Source organism: Antrostomus carolinensis, unplaced genomic scaffold (assembly GCF_000700745.2).
Source record: "Antrostomus carolinensis isolate BGI_N321 unplaced genomic scaffold, ASM70074v2 scaffold7765, whole genome shotgun sequence".
Taxonomy (NCBI): Eukaryota; Metazoa; Chordata; class Aves; order Caprimulgiformes; family Caprimulgidae; genus Antrostomus; species Antrostomus carolinensis.
Genome location: NW_010315647.1, coordinates 7,850 through 21,250, shown reverse-complemented (window position 1 = coordinate 21,250; position 13,401 = coordinate 7,850). Strand labels below are relative to the sequence as shown.

Here is a 13,401-nt window from a genome sequence, read left to right as displayed (position 1 = left end):
CACCACGTTTCACTGGCAGTCGCTCACCACCTCCCACCAGCAGGCCGATACGTGGCCAGTCTCCAAGTGACAGTCACCTTGGAAGTCAGACCCTCCCCCCCTCCACTTTCTTCTTTCTCTACTTCAGTTTTTACTGCTGAGTATAACACGCTACAGCATGCAGTATCCCTTTGCTCGGCTCAGGTCAGCTGTCCTGCCTATTTTGCCTTCCACCCTCTTGTCTACCCCCAGCCCGCTCACTGGGGAAGAGAGAGAGAGAGCGAAGCCTTGACACTGTGGAGCCAGAACACCTGTGTGTTCTCAACACACACTGCATTTTCCACAAATGTAAAGCCTACTACGTGCAGGCTGCTGAAAACATTAACTCCGTCCCTGCCAGAGCCAGCACAGCTGGGGAAACTGCTGCTGGGAGGGCAGGAAGCGATGCTGCGTACTCTTGTGCGCCATTAGATCAGCTAAGTCATCTGTGAGACTGCGGCCTGGTACTCCTGTCAGAGGAAGAATGTATTTTGAAGTGACAAAAGGTAGGAGCTTTTCCTTTGAGAAGGGATAAACGTACTGAAACAAGATAAGGCAGTTAAAAAATTGAAGGTGGCAAGTTCTTTACTGGAAATGAAATAGCACCTCATTTATGCAGCCACATCATAGATACGTTTTCTGGTGAAGTTGCATGGTTGGCGAGGGAGAATCTAGTGTTTAGTTTCAAAACTCTGCTCAGTCCTTGTTGTGGTGCAGTAAGTCATCCTGGGGAAAAACTGAGTTTGTGTGATCTTTATGTGGTAACTATATTGGACATAAATTAATAAGTAGGCAACTCGTTTTCTGGTTATAACATAATAATTACACTTGAATTTTATATTTGGAACTTGATAGAAAGCAGGTATTTAGGAATATCTGTTATTTTGTGGGGTTTGGGGTTTTGTTTTAAACTTTCTGTGGTGGGCCGTGGGACTGTGTTATGTGTTACTTTAATATCTCCTTAAAAATATTGGAGGTGGACTTTGAATTTCTTTTCTAATTTTTCAGAGACGGGTGTATAGAACAACAACACATGTACCACAGGAATTAGGACAGATCATGGATTCAGAAACATTTGAAAAGTCTCGTCTGTATCAGCTGGACAAAAGTACTTTCAGCTTTTGGTCAGGCCTGTATTCAGAAGTTGAGGGCACTGTAAGTACCTGAGCTACTCTAGCATTCACATGATACTTTTCATGTACTTAAACTGTGAAATACTTTGAATCAGTCATCCTGTGCAGCTGCACTGTTGCCAGTCTGGTGTTTTATGTCAAACACTGAAATTTGGAGGCCTAGGATTCTGTGTTTCTCTTTGTGGCTGTATTTGCCATATAAAAAGAAGGAATTATTCAGGCTACATTTAATTTTTTTTATACAGTGCTGAGTCATACTGCACTACTGCAACATATATTATTATGTTTTAGTGGCACAACTGACCTGTTATGATTTCCACTGCCAAATAATTAAGCAACATTAAAATAATTTTAAATTGTTATAAATAAAGACCTGTTCTGTGTTTGCAGGGATGCAGCTACCTTCATTTTTAGATAAAATTTAAGTAGAAGGTAGAAAGAAAAGCCTGTAAGAACAGGAAGAGTACCAGTGTATGCTGTTTCAGCATAAGAACAATTATGGTGGCATATATGAAAAAACAGAGCTATGGAGTTAGGACAAAATGTTTACATGTGTGATATACAAACAGTCTTAAGAGAAACCTTTTCTGACTTAACTGCTGAAATGTACTGCTCATCAGTAACACAGCTGGGTCAAAAAGGGATCCTGAAATGCCTGGCATTGCAAAGTACAATTAGAGTGTGATCTACAACATGATGAACTTAAGGAAGCAAAAAGGTCAGTTATAAAAGAGAATGAAAATAGAATTGTAAAATAGTCATGTAACTGTATAGCTGTGATGCAAAACCAGTACTTAAGAATTGTGACCTCTCTTAACTGTTGCATTTCCTGATCTCTTTTGTGCAGCCAAACCTGTACGTTTTTCCATTTTATATGAATTTGTAAAAATGTTGTTATACGTGTGTCAGTCTAGCTGTTATATTCATGTTGGGCTTTTTGGTATGCTGAGTAGAACTCAAGACAATTTTTGTGTGAATCTGAAAAGTTTCTATGTTTTTGGCTGACTTTAGAGACAGTATTTCATTTGAAAAGAGAAGCTATCCTCCAACAGTGGATTAGTGGACAGGGTGAGAGGGTACCACCTGGCAAGTGCAACAAGTCAAAAGGTTCTGAATCTTTATCATGATTTCAAGAGCTTTAGCCCAGACAGCTTCTCTTGTTGTTTTTAAGGAAAATGTACATGATTGGGATGAGCCTCTCTTGCACTGCTAAACAAAGAGCTGTATCAGCAGTCTGTGCAGGCTTACTGTTGTTATACTCCCCTACAACATTCTAGCTGCCAAACTGGAGAGCTGTGGGTTTGACAGATGGACTGTTAGATGGATAAAGGACTGGCTGGATGGCTGCATCTGAAGAGTTATATAGCCAATGGCTCAGTGTTCAAGTGGAAACCAGTGGTGTCCCTCAACGGTCCATATTTGGACAAATACTATTTAATATCTTCAGTGACATAGTACAACTGAGTGCACCCTCAGCAAGTTTGCAGGTGACACCAAGCTCAGTGGTGCAGTTCATGTGCAAGAGGGAAGGCCTGCCATCCAGGGTGGCCTCAACAGGCTTGAGGAGTGGGCCTGTGCAAACCTCATAAAGTTCAACGAGACCAAGTGCAAGATCCTGCACCTTGGTCAGGGCAGTCCCCAGTATGAGCACAGACTGGAGGATAAATTGATTCCCCAGCAGTGCTGTGGAGAAGGACTTGGAGATACTGGTGGATGAAAAATTGGATATGAGCTGGCAACGTGTACTCGCAGCCCGGAAACCAAACCATATCCTGGGCTGTATCACAAGAAGCATGGCTGGCAGATGGAGGGAGGTGGTTCCCTCTACTCCACTATAGTAAGACCCCTCCTGCAGTACTGCTATTGTGTCTCCAGTGCAAGAAAGACATGGGCCTGTCAAAGCAGGTCCAGAGAATGGTCACAAAAACGGTCAGAGGGCTGGAAAACCTCTCCTATGAAGAAATACTGAGAGTTGGAGTGGTTCAGCCTAGAGAAGGAAAGCTTTTATGGACATCTTCTTGTGGCCTTTCAATACTGAAGGGAGGCTTATAAAAAAGATGGAGATTGTTTACAAAGGCCTGGAGTGACAGGACAAGAGAGAACGGTTTCAAACTGAAAGAGGGTAGGTTTAGATTGGATGTAAGGAACAAGTTTTACAGTGAGGACGGTGAGACACTGGAACAGGTTCCCAGAGAAGTTGTGGATGCCCCTTCATCGGAAGTGTTCCAGATCAGGCTGGATGGAGCTTTGAGCAACCTGATCTAGTGAAAGATGTCTCTGCCCATGGGAAGGCAGTTGGACCAGATATGTTTAAAGGTCCCTTCTGACCCAAACCATTCTGTGATTGTGCCTGTGTAGGAAAAGCACAGCCTTTGCTTTTTCTCGTGAACTTTTCTTTCTGTTTGGTTCCTGTTATTGTAATAAAGAGTCCACAGTGATTTTGGCAACTGATGGATCTGTTAAAGAAATTACTGCGTCCAGCTAACACAACTGAGCCACAAAACCCAGACTATGCTGGTACTTCCTTAGCAGCAGTCAAAACCAGTTACAAAGTCAAGAAGCAGTCAAAACCAGTTACAAAGTCAAGCACCTTAGCTTACCTGTTGTTTCACTGTTTCAGCTGTGCCTGCATTCACAAATTTGCTGCAGAGGTTGCAGAGCTTTGTGGAAGCGAGATAACTCTTGCAAGTCCAGTGGCTCCTACATCACATTTCTTCATTATAGCGCCATTAACATAAGTTTTGCTTAGCTAGAGCTGAGTAACTTACAACCATATAGTATCCCTAATACCCAGTCACCCCTGCAGAAAGGTTTCTTCGTTGAATTCCGTACATTGTTTTACATTACTTCTGTTGGTGTTGGACATTGGTTGGGCACTTCCATCTTTGCAGCATTGCCACGGACTTTTGAAAGGCTGCCATTTGTATATTTTTTTTAATGAGTTTTATGTTAAAATCATAAAATTTGTGTTTGTGGTTGAACACTCAAGTCCCATTTTGAACGATGTAAGTGAAGTATATCGTAGCCAACTGTGAGCTTTGGAAGATCTCCACAGCTAGTCCTCTCTTCTGCCCTTGTGTTTAGAATTCCTGTCCTTTAAATTGTGTTCCTTTACTTTCCCTTCTCCATAGGAAAGCACCATCAGTTTTTTTCTGATTATTTTATTCCTGCAAAGGGAAAATTACACTTGAATGGAAATTCCAGGCATGCACCCTCATTGTCATCCCAGGACAAGAGGTTTTCTTGGAATACAGAATTGGAAAACACCCTTATGGTACCTTTTTTTTAGTATGTTTTAAAGATCAGAATAAAATCTAGATAATAGCACTTTCCCAACTGCACTAACTTGTCTAAAAAACTAGACAATCTTGGAGGCATGTAAAGCTGCTTCTGGTCAGTAATGTCAATTATACGCTGAAAAGATAATACAAGCTTGGAAGAAAGTTCAGAGCTGAATTAGTTAGCAGCTGGAGAACTTTGAGTGATAAAGTAGTCATTACCTTTGGAGTAATCCAAATCACTAGGGTGATTATTTTTTGAGATAATAGCTTGTGAAACATTGAGAACTTCCAGCTGTGTACCGTGGACTTAGCAGAGATACTGAATATCCAACTCACTCTAATCTTCCTCCATCTGCTGCTGCTGCTAACACCTCTGGACTTGATACGCATCTTCTTAGATTCTGAGAACTTGTTCTCACTTGTACTGAAGTCTGCTGGCTTCACTTCAGACTTGAAGAAGAGCTTGTGTTTCCAAAAAAACCCACCTGCTTGTTCCGCTTACTGTGATCAACCTAATAAAAAAAATAAAAGACATGATGTACAAACCTTTTCCTGCTTACCTTTACGCTGTCATGGCTGCAGCATTCTTCCTAATTGAGAAAATACCTCTGGTCTGAAGGCTGCAGCAATGGTATTGTAACTAAGGCTATTAATTAGATTTCAGACAGCTTCTTCATACGTTTCTCATTCCTGAGGCGAATTGTATGAGATTCAGCAAGGCCAAGTGCCAGATCCTGCACTTGGATCACAACAGCCCCATGCAACACCACAGGCTTGGGGAAGAGTGGCTGGAGAGATGCCTGGTGGAAAAGGACCTGGGGATGTTGGTTGACAGCCGTCTGGATATGAGCCAGCAGTGTGCCCAGGTGGCCAAGAGGCCCAATAGCATCCTGGCCTGTATCAGCAATAGTGTGGCCAATAGGACCAGGGATTGTCCTTTTCTACTCTTTGCACTGGTGAGGCTGCAGCTCGAGTGCTGGGTTCAGTGTTGGGCCCCTGACTCCAAGAAGGACATGGAGGTGCTGGAGCATGTCCAGAGAAGGGCAGTGGAGCTGGGGAAGGGCCTGGAGCACAAGTGTGCTGAGTTCGGGGGTGTTGAACCTGGGGAAGAGGAGGCTGAGGGGAGAACTTCTCACTCTCTACAACTACCTGAAAGGAGGGTGGAGAGAGGTGGGGGTTGGTCTTTTCTCTCAAGTAACAAGTGACAGGACAAGAGGAAATGGTCTCAAGTTACACCAAGGGCAGTTAGGATTGGATATTAGGAAAAGATTCTGCACCAAAAGAGTTATCAAACGCTGGAACAGGCTGCTTAGGGAAGTGGTTGAGTCACCATTGATGGAGGTATTTAGTGATATACTTGGTAGTGCTGGGTTAACGGTTGGACTTGATCTTAAGGGTCTTGTTGAACATAAATGATTCCATTATTCTATTCTGCAATCAAGCTGTTACCCCTGATGTGTAGGGTACTTGCCGCTTCTTCTCTACATGTATGTGATGATGGGCTATTGCTCCTTTCTGTGATACTGAGCTGTGTGTTCCTGTTTCTCAGAATCTGTCCTGGGATTATCAGATTCCAGCAGAGCTAAAGTGAGGTGGCCTCTATTGTCTCTTTGCCACTTCCTTAGAGCATAAATGGCATCCTGCATTGGAACTGCCTGAACTTGAAAGAGGCTGTTGTGGACAAAGTTGATGCAATTGGATGGTAGTTTTGGAACATTTTGCTTTTAGCAGGTAGAAGTATGATTCATTAACCTAGCAAGTTAATTGAAGGGGAGATGCTGTGTTAGAATGAATAGTATGCTTTGATTTACTTCAGGCATTAATTATGTGGGTTTATTTTTAACTAAGAAGTAGTATCATCATCATACTGTCTTGGTATTGGTACTTCTAGGATTTCTGGTTCTGAAACTTACAGGTAGCCAGCAAAAGAGAAACAAGCTTGCTTTGGTCCTTTCCATCTCCTGCTGACATTCAAAATGCACTCTAATAGTTAGGTTATAAGATTAAGCCTTTTCAAAAATAAACAAGTAAATAAAAACGTGGTACTGTCCATACTGGAAGGCTGCCTACTTGAAAGCTGATTTTTGTATATATGGTGATGCAACACTTACCAAGAAAGTGAATTTGAAACATTTGGAAGTCAAGCTGTTTAACAGACACTACCAGCCCTTGCCTTGAACTACAGTTAGCACTTGCTTCAGTAGCTCTGTGTCAAGCATTTCTTTGGTGATATGTCCCAAGTAGTCCACTCCCTGTTCCTTGGCAGCCTGTATGGCAAGAGGCATTGTGAGGCACAAGGAGGAGAGCATGAAGCTTTCTGAAAAGAGTTGAAGCAGCACTAATACTGAAAATGAAATTACAGCCTTATTCGGAATGCTTTTCTCTCAGGAGGGAATGCAGGCGAGACTGTCCCGTTGCAGTCAAGTTGCTGAACCTTGCACACCCCTGCTAGAGATGGGATGTTGTACAACAATAGGGCAAATGAATTTTAATATCTTCTGAAAAATGTACTTTATGTCTAGGCCAATATAGCAGCAAAATCTTCAGTAAATAGGCTTGGAAATATGCTAGTATGTCCCAGGAAAACAAACAAACTAAAAACCCCCTTGATCTACTTCTGTAAAGTAAAAATGAACCATTGCCAAATATTCCAGGCTTTTCTCATTCACCCTTAAAAGTTCCTTATTCTGCTGCAATTTTAGTAGAGTAAGGCAACAATCTGTTTCATATTCCCTGTGCTATGTGTTTTTGTTTTCAAGATGATTCTCCTCTGTGGAGGAATTCCTTTTCTCTGGAATCTGTCTGGTCACATCTCTGATCGTGCTGGGTTCGGACCAGAATATGAGGTAAGCAGTCTTTAAATTTTAGTGCAAATGTTTGGTCCATGAACTATACTGTTATAATTTTTGTTTTTAAGCTTGCATGTACTTGAAGTGGGATTTAGCTACAGGTACAATATAGGAAAACTAACATATTTTCTGGTGAACACAATGATTGGGTCAGTCCTAGAACTGGTAACAGTATGTGACTTTTAAGATAGCTTACTAATTAAAATAGCCTTATATGTTAAAAACATAAAAGTCTCAAAGCTACTTCAGTCGAATGAAGTGGTGGGTTGGGTTTTTGGGGGCTTTTTGCTTGGGTGTTGTTTTTCTACTAATCCTAGATGCGATCTGAAAAGCTAAGAAATTTAAGGTTCCTGCTTATGTTATCTTTGTGCTGTATATTAGAAATCTATCCAACTTCTTGTCCCAAATCCTTAGTTTTTATTTAAATCTGTTTAACCAGTATATTTTTTTCTTTCTTTAACATAATAAGCTATGCCAGCGATCAATAATCTAAGCATCACAAACATGTCATTTCTGTGATTTTTATCTAGTTTCATCTTCTGATCAGTTTCAGTTAAACCACTGACATAAAATTCATTTTTAACACCTGGAATTTTTAATGTTAGTGCAAATCAGTAAATATCAGAAATTTTGGTGGTGTTTTGTTTTGGTTTTTTTTTTTTTTTTTTAGATTGTTCATTCATTGGTATTTCTGCTGCTTGCAACTCTCTTCAGTGCAGTGACCGGTCTCCCATGGAGTTTGTATAACACATTTGTCATAGAAGAGAAACACGGCTTCAATCAACAGGTATTGTAGCTAGAACTTATAACAACCTAACATCTTCAATAGGTTTGGTTGGTTAAATGGACTGGTAAGTCCATATCTGTGACAAAGATCATTAGTTTTAGGAACATTTCTACTCGCACTGCATAAAAATAAGAGCAGTGACATTTTGTGACTGTTGCAGAAGGACCCATGCCATACCAGGTCGTCTCTGCATGAGCCCATGTCTCTGAGCAGAGAAAAGCGTGCATTCTAGCAGTGGAACAAAGAACATTGCATACTCAGCTGTTCATTTTTGGGTGAACTATTCTTTACTGTTCATATGCCCTTCCTGAGAAGTCTGGATCACTGCTTAACAGGGGCAGTTTTGATTCATGGACACTGAACAGATGAAACAAAACCAAGAAATTACTTTACTCCTCATTTTGTTTCACTTAGTGATTTCTTGTGTCAGTTGTTACTAAATTAGAGAATTCAACTCTTCATTTGTACTTTTGCTAAGTACCCACTTAATATCAGCCCTAGCATTCTTAATTTCTCTTGCCAGTTTAGTGTAACCTGTTTCAGTATCAGTTTCTCATGGGATCAAATTTTCCTTTTGAGAGAGGAACCTCAATCTGTTCATTAGCCACTTCGTGCCAGAGCATAAGACTTGTTTTCTGCTTTTGGACCCAGCTAGTGTTGTCTACAGTACTTTCTGTTCCAAGTCTACTCGGAAGTTTGTGGGGTTTTTTTTCTTTTTACAGTCAAATGAAATTTGGCTGGGTAGCAGATGTGGGATAAAGCTGATTGGCTCATTTTAGTAAGGGTATAGATGCTCTGGTATTTGCCAGTTTTATCTTCTAGTTTCTATAGGGGCAGGAAGACTGAGCTAGTACTAAAGAAGCAGAATCCGTTTGTTTCTAAACTCGTTATATTCATGGTAAATTGATAAATTTATGTTTCTTATTCCTTTTTATCAAACAAATAAGAAAGTAAGTGAGAAAAAAAGCTCTAAATGTGATGATCCAGTTTGCACCCTCTCTCAATCATCTTTAAAACAGAAGTGTGTAGGTCCTGACACATCCTGTATTGTTTTGGTTCATGTCAATTATTTAGTGGCATACTATTTTCTTTCCAGGAAAGCCCAACTGTGAAAATTCTCACTGCACAATTTTGCCTTGACATCTGTGTGTATTCCTGGGAATTGGAAGGCTTGTTTGGTTCCCTCTTCTGCCCCCAAAGTTTGGATCCTGTGCTAATGGTGGCTCCTGCTGCAGTCTTTAGGAACAAATCTGAAGATTGTTCCAGTTAGTCATAAGCCGTAAGCTTGTGACCAACTCGGAACTCTTTTTATACTCTGTTTAGTTCTCTAGTCTTATAAAAATCCGCTGTGCTTCTAAAAACATATGTGTTACTTCTAACAATCACTTTTTTCTCTTACCAGCCAGTAAATACTCATTCTCAGAATGATGTTGCACATGGCCATTCATATCCCAGGTGATTCTGAGCCATAGTCCTAGACATCCCCTTCCCTTCTGCAGACTTTACAGTGAGCGTGCTGGCAGGGTAACGTCTTGTTCCTATCAAGGGAGGGAGGAATGTTCCTGCGTTTCCAGAGTATGAGTCAAACAATCTCTTCTTTGGGGAAATGCCTATTTGATGTATTTTGTTTGTTCTCTGGCTATCACTTCTGTTCTGTAGTCCTCAAAAACTGTACGGGCTGGCTAAGTCTTAATTCTTGCAATGTGCTTGTGCCCTGATCTGGCCTAGACATCCTTTTGACACTCAGAATCCTTTAGTACACATCAAAAGTCAACTTTCATTGTCACCTTTCATGTTAATCCTGATAGTTGCACCAGGTCTGCACCTTGATTGTCTCTCCTACCTTAGTGAGGAATAAGTTCCATCTTGATGCCAGATCTGCAAGCCCTTTGTGTCCAGGACACAAAAGTCTAAAGACTGTTAGTATTAGGACTTGTAAAGCACTAGAAGTAGAGCAGACTAGCTGATGAATGTAGAGCTTGACTTGATCAAGCCTTGATCAGGCCCTACCTCTGTGCAGAAGAAGCAGAGGATCAAATGCTGAACTTAGCAGCTTGGGCTTCTTTACAATTGTTTTGAGAGCTTGCAGAATCCATGTGGTTTCTTTGTATGCTTTAGGGAGGGTAAGAAGGATTCTGGATATATCCTCCAAACATTTTCTCCTTGGAGCTATGCTCTCTGGGTGCTTCACTGTTGTCAATGCAAGCATTGTGCCTAATCGCGTGAGAAAAGGAAGACTTGGCACTGACACCTATGGGTGTTAAGTGTTTGATGAACCTACCTGCATGATGGCTTTTACAAGGTTCTTTTCACTGGAGTGGTCCTCATGCCAAGAACTGAAGCCCGAGTCCACCTCCAATCCAATTTCAGATACCAAATGTCTTACAAACACAGTCAAATCTCTGTCTTTAATATCTTTAATTTCAGACTGATGGACTAGGTCCTTTAGTGAATGAGACAAATTCATACCTGGTACCAGCTCAGACTTTGGTATTTCTAGCAATGATTCTGAAATAATCTTCAGATAGATTATTTCTTCCATGGGAGTGGCTTGCTGAAAATGAGGGTTTCTCTTGAAGTCACATCTGCCTTAGAAAGCAGCAAAGAAGTGGGGCAAAGATGAAAGACAGCATGCAATTTTATAGCTCTGCTCCTCCTAGATTGTGGAGCTGAAAGTAAAGAAAGAGTTAAAATAAAGACTCGAGCTAAATGGATTGTAGTTAATGTGTTTCAGAAAGCCCAGTGCAAACAGCACTGGCAGCAGGCTTGTGTTAAGATTTCTTCTAGGTTATATTAAGTAACTGTCTTCAGCTGTTTACTAAGCTAAAAAATGAAAAAGCTATATAACAGGCATTTTTCTGGCTGAGCTGAGGAGTAATCAAGGAGGAACACACTGTTGTGTATTATGTTTTCTCTCTCTCTTGGCTTGTACCAGTTTAAGAGTCTTGATCAAACAGAAAAAAAATTTCCTTTGTCCAGGATGACCCACAGAGTTTCTTTCATGCTTCTCCACACCCTTTTCAGCAAAGGACCACTGCTTAATGTGTGTGAGAGCCACAAGTCTTACTTTTCTAGTTGCAGAACTGTTTTGCTGGAAAAGGTAGCCCACACTACCTGGGAATATTAAATGCAGGCAAGGAACAGTGTTTTCTGGAGCGCCCCATTTGTGTGGGCTTGTGTCTGCTGATACTAATGGTCACTTAGCAAGAATATATCACCACAGTGTTCACTGTGTGACTAGAGTGAATATGTCTACAGAAAGAATAGTCTAAAATTGTGGGTTCATGTCTGATTTGTGTTTCTGATAGTCATGAAGGCATCTATCCAAATTCTTGCCTCAAGTCCTTAGTTCTTATTTAAATCTTTCACCAGTATTTTTTTTCTTTCCAGACGAGTTCCATATCTTTAATGTAGTATGGGCTTTTTATTACAACCTTGTTGGGAAGGATCTTTACATAATAACCCCCTCACTTATGTGCCTTGCAGATAGCTGTAAGTACTGAAGTAACAATTCCTGAAAGAGCTAGTTGGGTGTCTAGCAGAGTCACTAGATCAGATTCATTCAAGTAGAGGTCTTTGAAATTTCTTTTGCTTCTATTAAAGTTATGCTCATTTTAAAACCTGAGACAGCTACATGAGTAGTAACTGCATGTGAGCAGAAGCTTGGAGTAAAATGCCCAATATATATCTAAAAATCCTTGTTAGGACTTCTATATATTTCGACTTAAGACAATCAGCTTAGTGGTAACTGAAAGTTAACACGAATGGAGGCAACTGTTCAAAGACGAGATATTTTACAGTAGCTGTGTTTCTTTAAGAGTTTCCTATTCTCTAAAAATCCCATAACGTCCAGGATATAGATTGGTAAATGAATTAAGGGACAGATAAGCTTAGATTTTTATTTTCTCCTTTAATGAAGTATGTGTGTGCAACACCAAATAAGGGTTTGGGTCAGATCTTATTAAGGAAGAGTGCATCTCTGTGGGCTTGGAGTCTATGTGGATCTAAAGAGCCAACAACTGCCAGGAGAGGAGGTGAAAAGGTTCTTCCACCTTTTCTTAACTGACTCAGATTTCCTTATCACATTGTTATTGCTGTTCTGCAATTTGTCTAACTTTGTTTCTGTGCATCCACCGAAGAGAAGAGTTCATAAACCACTGTGGCACAACAATATTTATATTGAAAATATCACTAATATCCTTTCTTTACAGACACTGGGATTTTTTTTTAAGGATGCTATCAAGAAGTTTATCGTGACTCAGTGTATTCTCTTGCCAGTGACATCCCTTCTGCTTTACATTATTAAAATAGGGGGGGACTACTTCTTCATCTATGCCTGGCTCTTCACATTAGTTGTTTCCTTGGTAAGTATGAGAATATGTTGGGGTTTCTTCCAAATGCTAGTTTAATTCCATGGCTCAGTGTGCTGAGGCTTAAAAACATAACTGAAAGGAAATGGAGATAAGTCTGAATCTCTTTAGAATTTTAGTGTGCACAAACTTTAACAGTATGTCTTGCTCTCAGTGTACTTGTTCAGGAGTAATAGCTTATATTGTCTATATTATGTCTATATTAATTTTATATTTTATGTATTTAATACTGGAGTGTCTTCATCCACTGAAAAATAATCATTCAAAAAGCTTTAGAACAGGTACTGGAAATACTATGTGGTGATAGACTTTCCTTGTTCTTAAATATAGAAGGGGCACAAGGACAACTGCCAGCAGTTTGGCAAGACAAGGCAGAATGTGCTTTGGTCAGTAATATTTCCACTGGGCTTTTCTTACAGGTTATCAAACACCACTTCTCAATTACGTTATTTTGTATTGAGACAAGTAGCAATTTTCCATTTCTGGTTCTATGTATATAGCTGATTTCATACACTGAATTGGGAACTGACATTTTTAGGGCTCATATTAGAAGCATCTTTTGTATACATCTTAAGGATTTGATGTTTTCTATTGTTACTGTAAGCTCCGAGGTCTGTATATTTTTCTTTCTGTATCAACATAGTGTTCTACTGTCTTGTTGCTCAATGTCCTGACCATTGGTCACCCAAGAAAGAAATTACAGAAGTACTGTTGTATATATTCATTCATTTTTAGATTAAAAGAGCATCTTAACATGTAAAAGAATTATTACATTACAGTAATGTAATAAAGCCTGCCACATTAGCCTAAAAATAAATTTGGGTCAATCAATCCCCAGTTCTCAAGTTCAGACTTTCTGGTTGAACTAGAGTACATAATCGAGAAAATTTTTAGGAATACCTGGGTAGGAAATCACAATTGTTTTCTTTCTTAAGCTTCCTTCATGACCTAAGTAAATGTTGC

The 13,401-nt window shown here is 40.1% G+C and overlaps 1 protein-coding gene across 1 annotated transcript in view; it reads left to right on the top strand.

Moving 5' to 3' along the window:
- Nucleotides 1-1,026: 1,026 nt before the first annotated feature.
- ZMPSTE24 (zinc metallopeptidase STE24) overlaps nt 1,027-13,401 on the top strand; it is a gene marked incomplete at both ends in the record, with an annotated part of 19,104 nt that continues 6,729 nt past the window's right edge. Inside the window, 4 exons of the mRNA XM_010168006.1 lie at nt 1,027-1,173; nt 7,192-7,278; nt 7,952-8,068; nt 12,280-12,432. Coding sequence (XP_010166308.1) covers nt 1,027-1,173; nt 7,192-7,278; nt 7,952-8,068; nt 12,280-12,432 — 504 coding nt within the window. The remainder of the gene's footprint in view (nt 1,174-7,191; nt 7,279-7,951; nt 8,069-12,279; nt 12,433-13,401) is intronic.